Raw genomic sequence first — 21,543 nt, forward strand, 5'->3', positions numbered from 1 at the left:
ATGCTACACCTGGCACCTTTTTAAATATGTTTTATGCTGCATGGATTGCAGTCTAACAGTGGATTTTTTTTAGTGTAGATGTAGGTTGATTCAGCGAGTCTGTATAAGCCAGCTTTCATGTGTACTGCAGAGCTGGGAAGACATGCTGATGTAGGAATGATCATGAATATGATAATGCTCGGCTCATGTTCAAAGGCATGGATGAAGGATGAGTCCGCGAGAGCAACGACAAGAGGAGCAGGAAGCCCATAATGATTTATGCCAGCAACGCACATCTCAGACAAGAGCTGTGCCCAGAACCCCTCCATCATTCACTCTAGTTTCTCTATAGATTTTGTACATTTATAAGTAGTTTTTGAATCTGACAGCTCTCCTTTTTACATCTATAAAATGTGTTGTATTGCATTGAGGTATAATGAACAGAAAGTATGCTCTTTGTTCCGAATCCATGCTACATTTACTCTTTCCTCATGCTTGCCTCAATTTTCAAGTACATTGTGTATATAGAACAAAAACAGTATACTATGATAGTAACTAGTAGTAAATACTGTACAGAATTAGTATGAAGCAGAGATTTTGGACACATTTGTATTGTCCAGGTCACGTCATACCTTCATATACCCCTTCACTTCTTATCAAGGGATTTAGGGACTCAGCAATAACACCATCTATTGACTGACATAACACAGCTCAACACTACTTTCTTCTCCCAGCGGTACAGTAGACATAACAGATCGGCATTTTCTATGCTATCAGCCAGGAATGTGTCTACACTCGCCAGAATCCCAACTCAAAATCCGATAAAATAAATCAAAGCAAAAGCCTTTGGCAGCCCTGGCAGGGAGCCCGTCTGATGCGAGTTCATTACCTGCTGCCTCCGCTGACTATCTCCAGGTCCTCCCTCTCCTCCGCCTCGGGCCTGGGCCACCTCCTGGGCTCTGAGGCTCTGAAGACCAGGCAAGAAATGTGTTTGACTTTAACCATGTGGAGATGTTAAATATAACTGAGTAAGAATGGCAAGGCAAAGCAAAGCAAGTTTATTTATACAGTATAGCACTTTTCAACTCAAGGTAATTCAAAGTGCTTTACAAAAAGGAAAAAACATTAAGAGCATAAGTCACATTAGAAACATTAAAAGCAAAGACAATACACACAGGTACATGAATACAAGTTACAGTGCAGAGTGAGATATGAAATTATGAATATATCAATTAAAAGCAAGCGGCAATAAGAAAAGTCTTCAGCCTGGATTTAAAAGTTGGAAGAGTTGAAGCGGACCTGCAGGTTTCTGGAAGTTTGTTGAGATATTTGGCAATATCCTTAACCAAATTCTCACATTCCTCTAACCCTAGTCTTCCCGTGAAATTATAATTCTTTTGACACTTTTCTACCTTTTTATATTCCTTTCATCGTTCTCTTTTGCATCCCCAGACAACACATTTTCCCCTGTTTTACTGTTACCCGAACCCATCTCTTGACAGAAACCACTTTTCTTTTCAATTCCCAGAATGGACAACAGACAAACCTCCTTCAGTGTCTCTATAGAAGCGAAATACTTGGACACCAGTCCAGCACCCCTCTCATCCGTCTCCTCCTCTTCCTCCATGCCTCCTTCTTTTTCTTCTTCCTTCTTCTTTTTGTCTTTGTCACTCCCCTCCTCGGTCTGTTGAAACAGTTCAGAAACTTAAAGTGATTTTATTCACAACGAGGCACCAGTTTAACTTCAGTACATATGTTCATAGCCGAATTCTATAGGAAGGATAAACTTACCATGCCAACTTTTACAAACAGCGTCAGACGTCTATGACAGGGAGCGTCACATAACACAACACAAGGGTTAATACTAACAGCAAATGTGATGAGGCAGGAAGGTAGCGGGCACATGTAAGAGGCATTTTCAAAAGGAACAGGACATATAAAGCACAGTGCTACTATTACATATATATCACACACCTTGTACAATATAAATTAAGAGGTCTCTACAGGGTTAGCTTACAGCATCTAACTTGACCCACCGTGTCACTCATTCGGATCGAATGCTCCGAGTCCATGTCCACCATGAAGGTCAAACCTGCGGGGCGAGGAGAGAGGTGCGGGGAGGAAAGGCTGGGTTGAGGAGCGAGGCTGGCAGGCCGCCCACCCCCCTTGGTAAGGGACCATGTAGCCATTCATTAGCTTAGCTGGAGTCAGGGGACCATAAGGGCAAAGACAGCCGGCGGCAGTGAGAGTGGCGGTGACAAGCCAATGGACATGCAGATAGGAAGAAGAAGAAGAAGAAGAAATGAAGAAGAAGAGGAAAAGTTGGTCAGGGCGGAAAGCAAGCAGAGAAATCAGAAAAGTTAATAAAAAAATAAACATGAATTCTTTATTGACCAGAGAGCTCAATAGGACATTGTTTTAACCTTCCTTTGTTTACCAATTTCCTCTCACTGCCTAAACCTTCCAGGAGCCAGGTCTACTGGCTCTCCTACTAAAAGAGTTAAAACAAAGTGTAAAGTAAATGCAAATATTGTTTCAAACATGTTTGCAAAGGACTTCACAAGAAATAAAGGAATAACAGAAGTAACAAAGAAGCAAAATCAAAGATGTCCCATACAGGTGTCAAAAAATGTGCCAATTCATTTCCTGTTTTACATGGAAAGAAAAATCCAGATTTAAAGGAGACCAATCATGCTACTGTATATTTAATAATATATTGTAGGGCCATACCTATATAAGTATATTAATACGTTTTGTTTTTTCAAATACCAAAGATGGAGATGGTGGAGAGTTGGCATATATGGCGAAGCTCCTCGTCACTGACGTTACACTATTTTCAAATCTGTATCAGTCCGTATCAGATCCGTTGCAGCCCCGTTTTAGAGATTTGGGTATGGAGGAAAAGGGAGAGGGTTGTGTTTCGACACTTGGTGAGTTCCCTGACACACCGGGGGACACATATTCATGTATAAAAGACGTACAAAAGTGCATTTTTGCAGTAGGTCCCCTCTTAAACAAACCATAACACATGATTGTCACTGTAGAGATACATCATACATCAATAACAAATGCCCAATCAGAGCTATACACGTGAAAAATCCCAGTTAATAATAGGCTTTTCCCTAGAATATTATATATATCACAATAATAAAGGACTATGGTTGTTGAACCTTGCAGGAGGCACCAGTTGTTGGAGGTCTTGTCCGGGGCGCTGTGTAGATGAATCGTCTCAGGCTGCTGACGGCATGAGACCCCCACCAGGATGTAGCGGCCAAACGCCCGGCAGTCCACCACCCGGATGTTGAGAGGAGGTGGAGGAGCTCGTTCTCTGGAGGTCCTGGGGAAAAAAATAAGTATAGGATGGAGTTGGGTGAAGTTAGCATTATTCTCGCAATAATTAACAATTGTAAGGATTAAATAAAATTAAGAAAATCCGTCCGAAATCAAGTCAAGTTTATGAAAAGAAAAAGGAATGTAATATCCATGATCAAACTGCTGTACTTACCACCTCAAACCATTTCACCAGGATGCTGAAAGTTGGGGGTTTTTCTTATAGTTCTGAATGAGGACAGACTGCACCCCTCGCCCGGCAACACTCTATGTCCACACGGGGCCGATCCACCTGAGCCAGGTTAATCCTCTTCAGGTCCCTTAAGCCCCAGAACAAAACCTGAACCAGAGGAAAATGCATCAGGGGAAGGGGGTTTGCTAGAGCTCAAGAATAGAGCTGGGGTTAAAGTCTCACCTCTATGCTGGTTAGCGACTCAGGATGGGTCTGATGCCCGGGGCACAGGAAGAATGGGTTCCCCGCCTCCGAATCTGTGGACCCTTCAAGGGGAGGCAGGTCAGCCTTCCCTCCTTGACCAACCTAATAAATGAAGAGAGAGGGGGAGGTAAACGTGACAGTAACATGAAGCTTCTGTGTTTTCAGTTTTGTGACACAGTATTGAGCACCATACAAGATTATTTTTCTACAATCCGATTACAGTTTTAATTGTTCTTTGCTTAGTGTTCGAAGAAGTGCAGAGATTTCAGAGGTTAATGTCATGTTGTAGAGGTCAAAGTTATTGTAGTACAAACACTGACAAACAGAGTAACCGAAGAGTAAGAAAAAGTGGAAAATGCTAGAAAAAGAGCACCTTTATTTGAGGGACAGCAAAGTTATGGACAGCGATCAGAGCTCGCCTAATCACCTCCGATCGAAAGGTATCTGTAGGCAGCAGGAGGAGGGAAATATGGACATTTCACAGGAGAAACAATGAATACTTTAGTAGATGGAAGGAAGGAGGCGATGACATTGCAGGCGGAGAAAACAAGAGAGAAAATTGAGAACACATATTTAAATGAGAGAAGGTAAGAAGTAATGCATAGTGATTATAATAACAAGTGAAAGGATAATGTGATAGTTCGGTGAGGCGAGGGAAAAAATATGATTGTGTAAACAAGGAAAACGGCAAGAGATAAAGTTTGGGTTGTTAATTCCAGAAACACTCAGGGGAAAGCCTGGAATGATTGTAAATCCTTCTATTGAAAAGATATTAATTATGTTGAACCTCAATTTAATTACTTTTTCAATTCACCTTCTTTAAACAACAAAAAACGTTCTTTTTAGAACTCTAGGAAAATAGTTAAAATAGCACAAATAGTGATTTTCCTTTCAGGCCTCCATATCCTCTTCAGCAAATGTGTCAATGTCATACGCTGAACCTTGTCTAACATTATCTAATATACATTGCTATTTATCTGGGCGTTGACTAATGTGATGGAAGAGTGCAAATCCCAATTAAAAACATTTCAACAATGTCCCTTTTTAAATTCTGTGGTTCTCATTAACACACACAGCAAACTGTACAGCAGTGAGAAAACAAGCTCTCAAATAGGACACCCTGTGGAGTTGTATGTGTGTTTGCCCTCACACACTTGGAATAATTGATCCATTTGTTTTGCTTTATATGCATGTGTGTGTGTCCTTGCATATGTTACCTGCAGCAGCTCGAAGGCAGCCAGCAGTTCCCCGGCGATGCAGTTCCCTCTGTAGATCTGGTAGTACTCCAGCTGGGGGGGGAACCTCGGGGGGCCGTAGTACTCCTCACACATCTTGATGGTGGGTCTTGGCGAATGTCCGACCTATGAACTCTGCCTTGCCCTGAATACCACACAGTGACAGCGGGCAGTCGTGACAGTGAGGGCACAGGGGGAGTTAGACACGGGAGCGGGAGGTGCAGTTACCATGGCAACCACATGGTGTCAGTGTAGCTGATTATAATAGCAAAAACGCAGTCTTACATAACACAAACAAACACCCTGACTTAAGGTTACAGTGTGAAGGAACAAAGAGGGTTGTTCTAATTAAATATACATCAGCATGACTTTTTTAAATAAATTGTTTTGTGTGAGTATGAGGAGCGACAAACAACAACCATTGATGCTCATGCAGCTGCTGCTGTTTCAACACAGAGAAGGGAACTGGAGAAAGGACATGCAACTTTGTTCCAAAAGAGATTAACCTTTAATGCTACATCAGCTAATAGCTATTAGAGTTTCACTCTATTTAGCCAGCACAGCACAAGAGATCAGGTGAAGGGCAGGGTGGAGGGAAACAAGGGCGGACAGACAGTCAGAACATGAAGGAGAAGCAAAGCACTTTTAGAATCATAAGCGCAAAATGAGTGCCATAAAACTGTTCAACAAGCATTTATGAATCTATCATTTGGCCCCTTTATCATGCATCCAGTCATTCACACGTAGAGTAAGACCCTACCACAGTGTCTGGTCAAAGAGTTCAACTACGATGATGGGGGGTCGTCTCTCAGCTCACTGGCCTCCCCAAACAGCTCCACATCGTCAAACACCAGCAGCTGGTCCCATGTAGGGCAAAGAGTCTCGCTCAGGACCTGCAACACACACATTAGCTCAGTTTAACACATATTTGATTCAAACCCTAAACACACACAAATGTATACACTCGCAAATATTCATGGTCCTACCTCGGTAACCTGGCTGTGTGTGGAGAAGAAGACGCGGGCGAATGGATCTGAAAGGCCACTGTTGTCAGCGGCAAACAGACCTGCGGGCCTGGTACATGTGTGCTCTCAGCTGGAACACCTGCTTCACTGTTGGACACACACACACACACACCACACACACACACACACACACACACACACACCACACACACACACACACACACACACACACCACACACACACACACACACACACACACACACACACACACACACACACACACACACACACACACACACACACTACATTATCTGACAATCTATCCCCTTCAAAGGAAAATCTTGTTAGAAAAGTGAACCACAAAGTAAAAAGCGATCAATGGAAAGTTCAGATATCTTCTTTGAGTGAGTTTGCTTTTCTGTGTTTTGCCTGACATGGATTTCAGATTTAAAAACCCAAGAACTTCCCATTGAAAGAAAAATATGTCCTTACAATAATGAATTCAAACTTCTTTATCCAAGGGCTTACTGTTGTAGATGAGGCTGACAGGGGGGACGGATTGAAGACCGGGGCCCGTTTATAGCTGCTTTGATCTCCTCAAAACCATTAGGCAGACCGCTGAGGAAGTCCTTCCTTTGCTTGTTGATGCCGAGGCCAGAGATACAGCTCCAGCTTCGCCTGAACGGTCCAGCCTGCGGGACCGAAGCCCTTTTTACCTGGCAGCTGCAAACAAAGATTTCAACAACCGCAGACTGAAATATCATAAAGGGTTTCATTCAATAAATGAGACCGTTGAGAAAAACACAAGAAAGTAGGCGTTAAAATCCTCCTTGTGGTTTTGCAGACATTTTAAATCATTGCCCATATAAATAGTAGGAGCTACTTCATTGATTTTCAGCCTTCAATCTGAAAGATTTACAAGCCTATTCATCACAATACTTGTCAATACTTAATCATGTATACAGTATTGACAATTCACCACCACTGCACATCATTGCATGAGGTCAGATTAACTAGAGAGGAGAATATTGAGAGGTCTTCGTTTGAAGATGGTTGAAAATGTGTTTTAAAGACTGTTTGACTTGAGAGGAGAACACAATTATGATTGTACCTTGAGGAAGACACCTTTGACTTTGCAGCAGTCTTTTCCTGTTTCCTCATCCACTATAGAGTAGAGGATGTCTTTTGAAGGAATCCGGGAGTAGGCGACGCGCTTGTTGTTGCTCATCATCCAGACGAAAACATCTGGGATGCTGTGCTGAGGCTGGGACAAGACAAATGCAAATGTTTGATTTGTGGGTGATCAGCACGCTCCTTTAGGTTATTTCCCCAGATATAACGTAGGGTGTTTATATACAGTGTATTAAGGACTTCACATGGAATACTTCTTTGGACTCATTCTGTACCTCGTCTGCGAGGAATCGAAGCTTCTGCAGGAAGTTCTGCACCAGCTTGAGTTTGTTCTCGGACTGTGTTTTTCTTCACCTGAGTGCGAAGCTGCTTGGCCCTGCTGACCCATGCTGTCCTGCAGGAGGAGAGGGGAGGAGTGATGATGAATCGTACTAATAAAAAGGGTCTGCAGCTTGCATACTTTATACATGTCATGCACACATCATAGCTCAAATCTAATCTAATTACACCAAAGAGTGGACTTTCTTAATAAAATGATTTGTATTTTAATTCCAAGAGGCTCTTTATTAAACAATAACATCTTGGTCATTTCTAATTGCTTTTTTTTGGATCCATGCACATCCATGACCTTTCACCACCTGCTTTTTAAGTGAAACAAACGTGGTTTTCTTCTGCAATGTTTCAATCGCTGTTCACATTCCACCAACAGTAGTGTAGCACAGCTGCAGGCAAGTATGCAATACAAACACAATTATTTATTTTCTTCTTTCTAAGTTTGACACATACTTCTCAGGCAAACACTGTACCTGTTCTGAAACTGGATATATATTTATAATAAAGCCTCCTCCTTTTATCAGCCACCACAACAGACCTGCTTACACGGCATTTCTTTCTCTACAGAACATTTTGCATTCCCTTGCATTTCCTTTTGAAGTCAACTTAAAATAAAATACAAACAAGGATTTAGAATATGAAAATATTGTGAGAATCTGACAGCATTGCGAATGCATGCAAATGAATGCAAGGGAGTTATTCAAAGGAGTAAACATTTATTCCAAATATGTATTTCCCTGTTTGGACTTTACAGAAACTCAATCATATTGACTCATGCAGCGTAGGGATTAGAGAGACTGAGTAGCAGCCACATTGATAAATCACAGCTTTCCCCCTCTATCTATCAAGCTGCTTGCTTTTATTCTGTGTTTGAGGAACATGAATCATACCATCTCTCTCATGCAGGACTTGAGCCGCTCTCGATCCAGTTTGGTTCGGCCTGCCTGGTTCACATCCTTGTTGGCCAGTATCACAAAGCGACTGTAAATGACCAAACTACATTTAGTTTTACAGCAGTTTAAAGCTTCAGTGTCAGGATAAACTCTCTGTACACTCTGTATCTGTAAAACAAAATCTCCAGGTCACAATCCAGTTTTTTTTTCTCGCTTGCCTGCAGCCGACGCCGAGCTCCTCCAGCACCCCCCTCAGTCGGCGCTCAGGAAAAGCCTTCTCCGTCTTCATGATCTCCTGAACATCATTCAAACCCTCTTCCTGTTGGGACACAACAAATACTGGAGCTCAGGACAAAACAAGCAGTTAGTGACCATGTGTTTATTTACAACACATATTTTACAAATGTCAAATACCCTTTATATTTACACACATACAAACACATGATACTATTGTCTACAAAAGTATCCTCTCACAAGATAGACACAGTTTATCCAACCACTTTTTATATAATAAAACGATTTCACTTGTATTTATATTATTTCTATCCCTTATATGTCGTTTGTTTATTATGAGGTAGTGTTCCTTTACTCGTCTTTTCTTTACCTTTGTGTGCCTGAATAAAGCTTCACAACGCTGTTAGCAAGACTACAGACTTCTACTCTTGGTATTAATTACATGAAGCCACGTCAAAATAAGAGGAAGCATGTCCATTAAGCACATCTTTGCACATTGAGGGTAAAAGTATAAACTGACCAGCTTGTCAGCGATCTTGTCCATCATGTTGGAGTTGTAAAGTCGTCTCCTCTGGTCCTGCCACCAGCTTTTGATGTAGACGCACGGCTTCTTGTCAAAGTAGGGAAGATGGAAGTAATTCCTGCGAAGTACAAACAAAATGTGTTAGTCCAGTTTAAAACCCTTAACTTGTGTACCAAGAACAATGTTTATTTAAAAAAGTTAATGTGTTGGGAAAAGTGTCTCATTCTTGCAAACAGTCTTCTCTGATAATTGGTAAGAAGGTGAAGCACTTTTAAACAACATCAGCAATATATCAGACATGGCTGTTTGCATTGTTGAGCTTGACCCAGTGACCTCTGACCCCTGACCTGTCGGTGATGACGGGCCTCATTGGAGGAGTGGAGGAGACGGACACCAGGTCTGCATCCTCGTCCGCCTCATCCTCACTGGAGTTCTGTATGAGCTCGTTCTCCTCTTCCTCACTCTCCCCATCTTTCTTCTTCTTCTTCGCTGAGGAAGGTTTGCTTACACCATCTATCTGGTTGCCGTAGTTACCTATTTACGGACAGATCATCGCACTTCTTTATTACAATGTCACATTTCTCTGTCATATTGTAAACGTGTGGAGGGTAGCTCAATATGAACAGGATTAGGAAAAAGGTTTACGTTACCAATTGTGATTTCAAAACGTATTGGTTTGTCACCGATCTTCCTGTCGATCATGGTGGCCTCCAGGAAGGAACCGAAGAGGAAGAACTCGTCCATTTTCCCAGTGGCACTCTGATGAAGAGAGGAGGAGCGCGAACAAAACAAAGAGTGTAACATTTTATTGGCCTGATGGGCATTCATTTTATGGTGGCGTCTGCAAAAGAATAACTGCAGCATCTGCTCTTCTCTGTAATTCACCACACACATAAAACAACCTGCCTCCCCTCTGAGTTACTGAGCCACTTCCATTGAACATTACATCTGTAAGTGCACTCATTATCACATTATTTTCTGCCCTACGATTTCATTCATCCATGTGTTTGTTATTAAGGCGAGACACCCCAGGTGAATAGGTTCATTTTTTTAACTTAAAGGTATCAGCTAGAAATGTCTCCAGTTAATTACTTACAATAAGGCAATTGATTTTTGTATTACAAGTTTTCTGAAATAGCATGTTTAATTATGCAAATTACCCATTATCTCATTAAATAGGCACATATTTTAACACATTTCAGGAATCGAAATCTGAACTTTGGATATAGCCAGGTTCAAAATTCTTGTTTCATTTTGTAGTCATATTAGTATCTAAGGCTTTTACAGAAGGGATATTGGATATCTCTCTTTATCACTCCATAAATCAGAAAATACTGTCAACAGCCCTAAAATATCCATTTTCGCCATGTTTTTAGGTATACAATGTTGTATCATTCAGGCTATGAATGATATATGAACAAACCCTTCTGTAAAAGCCTTCATAATATTGATAGGAATATAACTGGAAGGTTTGGTGTATGTACGTGCTACTGAAGTTGAAATTTCGAACTCAGAGTAGGAGAAAAAACTCATTTTGAGAAAACGACCTTTAAAGATATCAGTGAGGCGCTAGCTAAACCCTCCTGTTCTTTGGATGACAGCTTGCGCATCGACGCACTCCGTGAAGGTATTTCATGTTCGGGGTCATTTGTTTTTTGTATAACCTTGCTTCGTGCAAGTGACAATTGTTGTCGTCTTCTCTGTGAACGTTTTTTTCGCCGTTCTTTTGCCATTTTGAGATTTCAATTTCGAGCTGAAAGCTAACCAGGAAGTGTTTTAGCACACCACGTGACGCATCTGAACGAATCACGTTGTCAGAAATTGACACCAGCCAATGTGATTTCGTTTCTTGGTTTAAGACCCCTTTGTGCTTTCACGATTGGTTGCTGATACAAAGGAAATGACCATATTTGGATCTGATGAGATTGTGCAGGAGAGACGGAGCTTTCCAGCGATATCTGTTGACATGGTGCACACAGCAGTCGCGGTACTTTATGTTACGTTAGAATTCTAACTTTTGGTGAATTTAGGAGAAATCTACAGACGCAAATAGACAAACTATAATAAAATAAACAGTTAAATGTGTATTTTGTACGTTTTCCTTCCAAAAGCCTGAAAGAAAACATGATATAGAATCAAATAGCACAAAATCTCAAAATTGACCAGTACTTGAAAAAACGATGTTTTTGCCTGCCGTGTCTCGCCATAAATATGAAACAATAATCATTATTCCTTTAAAAGTATCGTTTTGAGCAATACATCATGTCTCCAAGCAACAATACAGCAAGGCACATAGCGGCCTAAATCCTGTACACTATCCTGTTACTGGACCCATGGCGAATTACATTTGAACACACTGAGTCAAATTGATTCTTGTTTACTAGTAGGTAAAAGACTAAACACAACTAGCACAACAAAAAAGGTTGCCATAGTAGCAAGTATTTGTCCTTGAATGCCCAAATATGCTGTGTCCTTACTCCTTAGTGTACAATGACTTAACAAGACTGCTGTTTCACTATTTAACTATTATTTTAACCTTGTTGGCAGCACATCTGCAGACTCAGGGTTGTGTAAATGTCTTTTTATTTATTTGTGTTAGTGTTATTTATTTACGTTGCACCTTGATCCCAGAGAAACGCTCTCAATCTACAGGTAAGAGATAATACTTGTTTTCTGTCTCACCTCCAAAATCAGCTAATTGCTTTGTTTCGTCGTTTTTTGAATCCAATAATGAACTCACTATCTATTTCTTTATGTTATAGATAACAAGTAATGAACACAACCAATCTCAAGTTGAATATTTAGAGGGTAGCTACATTTTCAGAAGTGCAACCCCTTGAGCTGTGTCATTGTTTTAAAGCGGTTCCAATTTACAGCATTTCTTCGATTAAATTATTAATCTGTCTCTCCTGGAAAGCAAAGTGCTCGACAACTGGCACAGACTCATACTGGCATCAATGACTGAGGCTCCCAGTGGACACATTAACAAAACCAACAGCCAAGGGGTCGAATTGCTGGCAAAACATGCCCTGGAGCAAGGCATCTCATGTTTCTGATTTCCCTGAAGAGCAGTGAACTGCACATGTGCCAAATGGACGGTAGCATCAAACAGTTGGTTGAAGTTCAGGGGAATGTCATACAGCCTTTTTAATTTGTTTTATTGATCAGCGCCAAGGATAACAGCTTATTATTTGACTCTCTTGTTGGATAATTAGATTTTCATTGAATGCATGGAATTTCTATAGAATTAGAAATTAATGGTTTATTTACATAAAATAATATCCTCTCACGCAGGGGTGTCCAAACTACGGCCCGGGGGCCAAATGCGGCCCGCGGACCATTTTGAATCGGCTCTCATCAAATTCAAAAAGTATAATGGAGAATGGCCCACAAATGAAACGTGTGCTTGTCTTTTATTGTACTTCTTAAATATAGATGAAAACCTATATTACACAGTAGTAGTCATGTGTTAACGAGCCCACTTTTCAAATAAATTCAGTCAATTAAAGCTGAAAACAAATGTTAGTTGATAAAAAAGCCCAATAACTTATTTACATAACGAGCTTGAAATAAACCCTTCCTATTTCCTCTTATAATAAGCAATCTGTGGGTCCTGTTTTAAGGAATGAGCTGCCAACAAAATAAATGAATCCCTATGGAGAGCCGTGATGTAGGCTGTTTTTAAAAAAAAGTGTCAGTAGCCTCTGAATTTCTATCCACCAGGGCGTGCAATTATTTTGCCTTCTTCACTGACAAAATTCAGAAAATCAGACAAGCAGTCAGTGCCTCTGCATCAGGAACAGCAAATGTGTTGTCCCTATCTCCACTTAACATCAATTCAGACACCATGACACAATTCCATCAGATTAATGATAAAAACCTAGAGGACATTATTCAACTTCTGAAATCCTCCTCTTGCTGCCTTGATATTATTCCAACAGGATTTTTCAAAGATGTTTTGCCTTGCATGGCCTCAGATCTACTTCATATAGTAAACAAATCTCTTCACTCAGGTATTTTTCCACAGGCCCTGAAAACTGCAGTCATTAAACCGCTCTTAAAAAAGAATAATCTAGATGCTTCAGTAATGAACAATTACAGGCCCATATCAAACCTGCCATTTCTAGGTAAAATTATTGAAAAAGTTGTTTTTCAACAGTTGAGTAATTTCTTGCATTTAAATAACTGTTTTGATGTGTTCCAGTCAGGCTTTCGTCCAAACCACAGCACTGAGACTGCTCTTGTAAAGGTCTTTAATGACATCCACTTAAACACAGACAGTGGCAGAACTTCAGTGTTAGTATTATTAGATCTCAGTGCTGCGTTTGACACTGTTGACCACAGCATATTACTAGACCGACTGGAAAACTGGGTGAGACTTTCGGAAACAGTTCTGAATTGGTTTTAATCCTACTTAAAGGACAGAAACAACTTTGTTTCTATAGGTAAATACACATCTGAGTTGACAAATATGACATGTGGGGTTCCTCAAGGCTCCATCTTGGGGCCTCTTCTCTTTAACATCTACATGCTACCACTGGCTCAGATAATGAAAAACAACAAATAAGTTACCATAGCTATGCAGATGACACACAAATTTACGTAACAATTTCACCAGGAGACTATGCTCCAATTCAAACACTGAGTAAGTGCATTGAACAAATCAATGACTGGATGTGTCAGAACTTTCTCCAATTAAACAAAGATAAAACTGAGGTAATGGTTTTTGGAGCCAAGTCAGAACGTATAAAAGTTAGCGCTGAGCTTCAGTCTGCAATGTTCAAAACAACAGATAAAGCCAGAAATCTAGGTGTAGTCATGGACTTCTGACCTGAGTTTCAACAGTCACATTAAAACAGTTACTAAATCAGCCTACTATCACCTAAAGAATATATCTAGGATTAAAAGACTAATGTCACAGCAGGATTTGGAAAAACGTGTCCATGCTTTATCTTCAGTAGACTGGACTACTGCAATGGTGTCTTCACAGGTCTCACTAAAAAATCTATTAGGAAGCTGCAGCTGATTCAGAACGCCGCTACTCGAGTCCTCACTAACACTAAGAAAGTGGATCACATCACTCCTGTTCTGAAGTCTTTACACTGGCTTCCTGTGTGTCAAAGAATAGATTTCAAAATACTGCTGCTGGTTTATAAAGCACTGAATGGTTTAGGCCCAAAATACATTTCTGACCTCCTGCTAAATTATGAACCATCCAGATCTCTCAGGTCTTCAGGGACTGGTCAGCTTTTCTGTCCCCAGAGTCAGAACTAAACATGGTAAAGCAGCGTTCAGTTATTATGCTCCAAAGATCTGGAACAAACTCCCAGAAACCTGCAGGTCCGCTGCAAACTCTGACTACTTTTAAATCCAGGCTGAAGACTTTTCTTTTTGTCGCTGCTTTTAATTGAACTATTCATATCTTAGACTGCACTGTAACTTTTATCCATGTAATTTTTCTTTTAATGTTTATTTTATTAGCTTTTCTTTTTAATGACTGATTTTAAATGCCATTTTCTTAATGTCTTTCATTTTTTGTAAAGCACTTTGAATTGCCTTGTGTTGAAAAGTGCTATATAAATAAACTTGCCTTGCCTTGCCTGCCTTGCCTTGCCTGCCTTGCTTGCCTTTGCCTGCCTTGCCTTGCCTTGCCTTGCCTTGCCTTGCCTTGCCTTGCCTGCCTTGCCTTGCCTTGCCTTGCCTTGCCTTGCCTTGCCTTGCCTTGCCTTGCCTTGCCTTGCCTTCCTTTCCTTGCCTTGCCTTGCCTTGCCTTGCCTTGCCTTGCCCTTGCCTGCCTTGCCTTGCCTTGCCTTGCCTTGCCTTGCCTTGCCTTGCCTTGCCTTGCCTTGCCTTGCCTTGCCTTGCCTTGCCTTGCCTTGCCTTGCCTTGCCTTGCCTTGCCTTGCCTATTAAGCATCATTGACCTACATTTCAGTGATTTTGCTGCCTTAGAACTTAACTTATGAGGCAAAATCCTCACCTCTAGTTGGGGGCCCAGCCCTTCGTATATGGCTGTATGTGGCCCTCGGTGAACAAAGTTTGGATGGTTACATCAAAGAGACTATCCAATACCCACTGTTATGGAAATAATTGTCATAGACGCCAAGATGTGACATACAGGACAAACCTTGAAGTCTGTTTACCTTCTTTAAGGACACAGGCTGCTTAGCCAATAATGTTATTGTTCCCATTCTGTGACCCGGTCAATACTGGGTCACAGATGGTCTGTGTTGTGGGTACACTGGGACACTTCCTTCTCTGTATTTGTGGACTCCAAGGTGAAATCTTCGAGGTCATAGGTGTCCGAGGCAAGTAGCTCAGTGTTCCCACACTGTTTAGGCTATCTTCTCAAATATGTTGTTTACTCTCTGCGAAACCAGTTAGATGGGCTGGCAAGAGAGAGGCTCTCCAGAATTGACGTGGCAACTCTACCGTGAAGTCAGAACCTCTGACTCTTGGACTTGTGATGTGAATCCTCCGGCCGTTAACTCCAAATAAACCATCATGTGTTTGACATCAAAGCTACTGCTCTTCCCGTGTCTCCTTCCTGAGTCGGTGACTCCCACTGCATAGCTACACAGAAGTTTCCTCTACAAATTGGCGTTGTCGGCAGGATGCCAATAAATCTACAGGGCTGGTAAGTGTGATTTTCAAATCTACATTTGGACATTGCCTTATCAGAATCTGTGATTGACGGTATCCTAAAATTACCTGTGAAACTGATCGGCTGCGTTTCCTTTTGGTTAATGAACATTTGGGGATGATAAACCCAGGGAATCAGTGTCTGGGGACTCAGTCCTGGCTTATTTCCTCTGTGTGTGCTGCTCGGGACGGAAGTGCCATACAGGCATGCACAGCTCATGTTTAGAGATACCTTAAAGAAAGGGCATCAGTGAAGTGGAGCTTCTGTGTGAATTGAAAGCAATGTAAAAGATTTGTACTGGACAAATCGCCGGATTTTGAGGGTCTTAGCGGCTAAACATAGCAGTTGAAAATAAGCAGCCAGAGATATTTACTGCTATCACCTCTCTGTAAAAACACGGCTCCAGCTGCAGCCTTGCGTGTGTGTGTAAAACCTCCCCGTGTGTGTGTGGGGCTGGAGCAGTGCAGGCTGAGAGGGAGAAAGTCACAGCTTATTGCCTATAGGTTTTAACTCACGGCACCGCCGTCCTTCAAACGGGACGGTCTAAAAGCACTCGTTGTTTAGGACCGCTTTTCTCATGGTTAGACGGGCCAGCGCGAAGTGCGTGCATCACCCGATGCGCTACGGCTCTCTGGAGCAGGTGGCGGTCAGGAGTGCATACATACAATTATAGGCTAATTGATCAGAGGTGTGTAGTGGCAAGCAAGCATAGGCAAACTGTGTTTCACCTTGAGGTGAACTCGATAGCAAGTGTATGGTCGTACGGACTACAGTCAACTGAGCTGTTGTTTGGAGAGAAAGGGCAGGGAAAAAGTCTGTGGGCTCCGATCGGGGGGGCACAGCGCCACTAGAAACAAATAGCCTAGTGGTTGTCGCAAGAGGATAAGCTAGTTACCGCTCTTGGACGGCTTTCAGGCACCGATAAATCACTTATATGCAAGGGTGAGGCGTGAGAAGACGCCGCACTGTAGAGAATTCCCCCCTCCCTCTAAGATCTCTAAAATCCGGACTAAATTGAGCTGGATGAGCTTTGCTGTCGCGCTGGTGTTTATTACGAGTTCATGTTTTGTTTGTCTGATTGTTTGTATGGGGGTCTATATTGGTTTGTCCCGCCGTCTTGTGTATGTTTTGTAACAATAATGAATCAGTCCATAGACAGGGTAAAATGAACTAAACTTTAATTATCTCAGCAAAAGTAAATGACCTGAGAAAAATAAAAAGTGTTTTTATGTCCTGCCTCTGAGTGCAGGGGAAAATGTAAACAAGAAGCACACTGTTCAGGGTGAGCGCTAGGTGTAAGAAGAATAGAAGATTATATTGCTTTAAGAATCCATTATTAGATGGTATTGCTGGTATGTTAAGATATCTTTGTGACCTTGTATAAACCCTATGCCCGTCCTGCGCCCCGAGACCCTCAGAGACCTGCCTGAGGAGATCAGAGTTGCAAAATCTGGTTTTAGGTCAATGTTGTATTATTTGTTTCATTTATTCTTAATCTATGTATTGTATAGTAATAATGAATAAAAACGTAATGTATTGAACACATTCCGAAACAAAGCAGATAAGCAGAACTAGACTCAGATATAATACTAATTGTTGTTGAAACCTTTTGCGCTGTTGCAGCAAAATGGAAACTGTGTTAATTATTCTGTTCCAACTGGCCACTGGAATCAGGTAATTAATATAAGTTGAAGTTCAATTACAGTTTTAAAAATAGTTTAACATTCTTTATTAAACTGCTTGAAATTATTTCTAGTATCAACCAATTGGTCTCCATAGACAATACTAAAATTAAAATAGTTGTTAAACTACTGACAAGTTTTCTGAAACCGAGCTTATGAACAATAGAGTAAAGGTTGCTGGTTAAGCCAGGATCAATATATTTGTTGAAGTTTTTATTGTGTGCATAATAAATGTGTTAAATTAATTGAGCAATTCTTTAAAAGTATAATGTTGCAATTTCTTTAAAATAGGTAATTACAGTTACAAAATAGGTGTTGTTTTCCAAGGGCCTCTCTTTCACAGGCACTTTGAATCATAACACTTCCAAGTCCTACAGAGATCAGTATCACTTTGTGTTGCAAGCCAAATCCAGGGGTTCTACTCGAGCCCAATTTTAAATACCATAAAGAAAAGTATTGAACCCAGCTCGAGCTAAATGTCAAATGTATTTAATTAATGTGCAAGTGTTTTGATTTATTTAAAATGTTCCAGTCTAGCTTCCTTCGAGTTTAGTGTAAACAACAGATTGGTTCTCATAACATTCTCACTGCTGTGCTGTCCCAAATGTTTTAAACCTTGGGCAGACAAGCACACACACACACACACTTTGGATGAGTAATCACTTTATCCAAATTGTAAATTGTTGCCTTCTTTAAAGTTATTAGTAATTCAAGATTAATTATTAAATTAAATTAGGTACATAACAATAAACAAAATAACTTTGATTTGATCATTTTGTTCACAACATTAGACCTTGTCCTCTAATCTCTACTAGAATAAGATAAGTGTGCATGTTTGGGTGTGGAACACTCCTGTAATGTACCTAATCTTGTTATCCTTTTCATTACAGAGCTGGGGAAATGGTGTATTGCTTAGATTCGGATCCGTGCAATTATGACTGACTTCAGTTCTAATGTTAATTTGATTTCAACCAATAAGGAATTATTTAGATTAACTCAACATTTCACATGATGGATTAGTGCTCCACATTTTTCCCACTAATTTGTTGTGCAATTAGGCCAATGGTAAAGAGAGACATTGATGACCTTGTGTCCCTTTTGTTGGTACGTGGTTCCATTCTGTCTATGGCCTTGGACGGCTTCACTAAGAATCACCCAGTTCTGACACAGTTCTGAGTGCAGTCACAGAGATGCTATGGCTGCTCTACATGAAATGACATTAATGGTCTGGTCCGAGAATGGACACCATTACCTGCTTCCAGAGACAATGCCGCTCCTCAGACTGAACAATACTGTCTCACGTGGGCCACTCCCCCCACCAAGCCATGAACTGAAAGCTTGACATCTGCTTTGAACACCTGGAAGCCTCCCGGTCACACCAGCACCAACCCTTGGGTCAGTCAGATGGGACTAACGGCTTAACTTAGGGCATTTGGTTCAGAAATATGACTCTCGTTACCGCAGAGTGGGTTGTTTTTTTAAGGCTATTCATACTGCTATGCAGAGGATGCCTGTAGGTTGGCAAGCTGTTAAAAGCCCCTACTATTTTTAAAATAGGCCTAAATGTCAGGGGCCTCTTAATGTCTAGTTCTACATGTATTCACATTATATGGACCATGTTTCCACCTGGTGAAACTGAAGGCTGCACGGTACTCAGGCTACAATACGACCATTCTGTTCTGCTCTAACAATTCAATTGATAGATTCTACATCAAAACAATGAGCTTTTATTGTTTCCAATGATAACGTCATTTTAAGAGAAGGAATGCAAACCAGTTTTCAAATGTAAGGTTTTGAATGTGTTTGACATTTCTCAGTAATAACACCCTCAGACACCCACTATCATTTATGCTATGCCTTCAGTAGTGACTCAGATGTTAAGGGGGTTGAAGCTTTTCCTCCCAAATCAGATATGCTTTGTTTTTCAACAAAGGTATACAGTTCCTGCATAATATATGTTTCTCACAATTGTTTTTTTGTAAGCTGCACACAGGTGATACTGAGTCTTCTCGATTAATAGATTACACCATGCTTAAATAGACTCCTAAGTTATTATTTCATATGTGACATATGTAAGAAAAGGGAGGGAAGAGTCAATTATATTGAGTAATTGATTTTATATTGGAACATTTATTTCTCAAACCTGTTTTATGGAAGAGGAAAATATTTCTGATAAACTAATATGTTATCAAACGGTAAATGGTGAATTAATATAACATTTTGAATCATTGAGAAGGGGTGATATCCGCAGGGACTAGCTCACCTTTAAATTACAATAACATTTCTCTACTTTGGACTGATGAGTTTATGATTCTTGCATGTTAAATGACTAACACAAACCTTACATTTATGCATGTGCATGTCTCAGGAAGGCTCCCAAATAATTCTGAGGGGCCTATCCTATTTTTGTATTTAAATGATAATGTGCTAATCCATTACCTTGAGTTGTCTGCACTCAGGAAAACATCCCTATCAAGTGTTAACCCAATAACTACAGTAGGACAGCTCTGAAGGCCAAGGGTCAGAGAGAGAGCTACGTGGGTCCACGCCAGCCACTGCAAGGTCCTAGTCACCAACAAAAGTAGATGACAACAAGTGATGTGTCCTAATCACCAACAAAAGTAGATGACAACAAGTGATGTGTCCTAATCACCAACTTGCACCACACTTGCACTACATACACCAAAACACACTACACACAAGGTGTTACAAGCGAGTGCCAGCTGAGCGGTTCCATATGCTCTCTGGTTCCTCGTTTGTGTTACCGGTGTGCAGAGTCTGACTGTCCGTGTCACAAAATTGACCGAAGGAATACACACACACACACACCCCATGGAGCATTCCCACCTCGTGATGACGGCTCGCCTGGGAAAACGACAACGCAACCGTGAGCAATACAACTGGCCTGGCCCAGTGATGTGGGGTTTAGCTCGCCACAAAGATTACGTTTGGTTGTGCGGCGACAAGCTCTATCAAGTTCTGGCTCCCCTCTGGATAGGTACATGCACTCTAGTGGATTTGAATCCAGCAATCAGGCTTAACAACACTACTCTTTAATGTATTATCCATGCATAGAAAGACCTACAATGATGTTTCAAGTACTGGATTAATTTCAGTTTTGGCCCAAAACAAATATTTATAATATTTCATTTAACAATTATGTAGCATATTTGATCCTCAAATTAGAGAAGTATAATTTAAAGAAATTGATATTCTCAACATTAGATAAACACAGAAGAATCCTTTCCAAGTACCATAAGTAGATGCTCAGGTAAGTATGGCTAATAGGAATAATTGATAGACTTAATTTGGTACAGATCAGTGGTAGCATTTACAAATGTAATAATTCACATTTTAAAAATGTTTAATCCTTCCTTTCCAGGTTTTTACAAAAGTCTTTGAATATTTGCCTAACTTTTCCTTTTCAGATTTTGAACAATGTACTTGACTAAATGAATGTATTGATTTCACTAAGTGCCTTACTCTTGACTAAAGCGTATTTAAGTAATCGTAAAAGTAATCCTAAAATTGAGGACACTGCACTTTTGCAGATTACAGATTGATCAAATCACCATTGTGAATTCTATACTCTAACTGTGCATTTTTAGCTGGATCTCGTAGGATCCTGAGTTTTAACATGCTTTTGACTAGTGATTGCCTTGAAGTAAATCTTTAAAGCGGCAAGCTGGTTTTGATTTTATAGTTTGATGAATGAAATTAACTAATGGTAAATGATAAAAGATATTAGTTTAAAAACAAATATTTAGCCATTGTGCACCTGTGTTTTATGTGTGTTCATTATTATGCTTTTGACAAAAGATGATCAAACACTGATGAGAGATGATTTTTCCTATTATGATTGGCTGTATCAATCATTGTGATTGAATGTTTCAATCTTATTCTACTTTGTGATGTAATTAATGTAAGGTGAGACCACACTCGAATCTGGAGACGCCTATTGAGTTAATTATTGACCAAAATATTATTAGACTAATGTTTTTTAGGTTATCATAAATGATAAAAAGAGAGGACTGTTATGGAAATAATTGTCATAGACGCCAAGATGTGACATACAGGACAAACCTTGATGTCTGTTTACCTTCTTTAAGGACACAGGCTGCTTAGCCAATAATGTTATTGTTCCCATTCTGTGACCGGTC

The 21,543-nt window shown here is 40.5% G+C and overlaps 1 protein-coding gene across 1 annotated transcript in view; it reads right to left on the minus strand.

The window, feature by feature from the left end:
• otofa (otoferlin a) overlaps positions 1-21,543 on the minus strand; it is a 107,801-nt gene that overhangs the window by 12,858 nt on the left and 73,400 nt on the right. The window contains 36 exon segments of the mRNA XM_034230840.1: positions 886-915; positions 917-946; positions 1,526-1,683; positions 1,780-1,801; positions 1,997-2,011; positions 2,013-2,111; positions 2,113-2,180; positions 3,150-3,192; positions 3,195-3,233; positions 3,235-3,299; positions 3,481-3,520; positions 3,523-3,570; positions 3,572-3,659; positions 3,737-3,764; positions 3,767-3,782; positions 3,785-3,847; positions 4,119-4,185; positions 4,958-5,088; positions 5,090-5,125; positions 5,266-5,287; positions 5,741-5,774; positions 5,777-5,873; positions 5,967-6,047; positions 6,049-6,092; positions 6,474-6,522; positions 6,524-6,598; positions 6,600-6,668; positions 7,057-7,209; positions 7,352-7,405; positions 7,407-7,451; positions 7,453-7,470; positions 8,300-8,390; positions 8,521-8,621; positions 9,057-9,177; positions 9,407-9,593; positions 9,710-9,818. Of these exon segments, the coding sequence (XP_034086731.1) occupies positions 886-915; positions 917-946; positions 1,526-1,683; positions 1,780-1,801; positions 1,997-2,011; positions 2,013-2,111; positions 2,113-2,180; positions 3,150-3,192; positions 3,195-3,233; positions 3,235-3,299; positions 3,481-3,520; positions 3,523-3,570; positions 3,572-3,659; positions 3,737-3,764; positions 3,767-3,782; positions 3,785-3,847; positions 4,119-4,185; positions 4,958-5,088; positions 5,090-5,125; positions 5,266-5,287; positions 5,741-5,774; positions 5,777-5,873; positions 5,967-6,047; positions 6,049-6,092; positions 6,474-6,522; positions 6,524-6,598; positions 6,600-6,668; positions 7,057-7,209; positions 7,352-7,405; positions 7,407-7,451; positions 7,453-7,470; positions 8,300-8,390; positions 8,521-8,621; positions 9,057-9,177; positions 9,407-9,593; positions 9,710-9,818 (2,436 nt within the window).

This window comes from Gymnodraco acuticeps, unplaced genomic scaffold, assembly GCF_902827175.1.
Source record: "Gymnodraco acuticeps unplaced genomic scaffold, fGymAcu1.1, whole genome shotgun sequence".
Lineage (NCBI taxonomy): Eukaryota > Metazoa > Chordata > Actinopteri > Perciformes > Bathydraconidae > Gymnodraco > Gymnodraco acuticeps.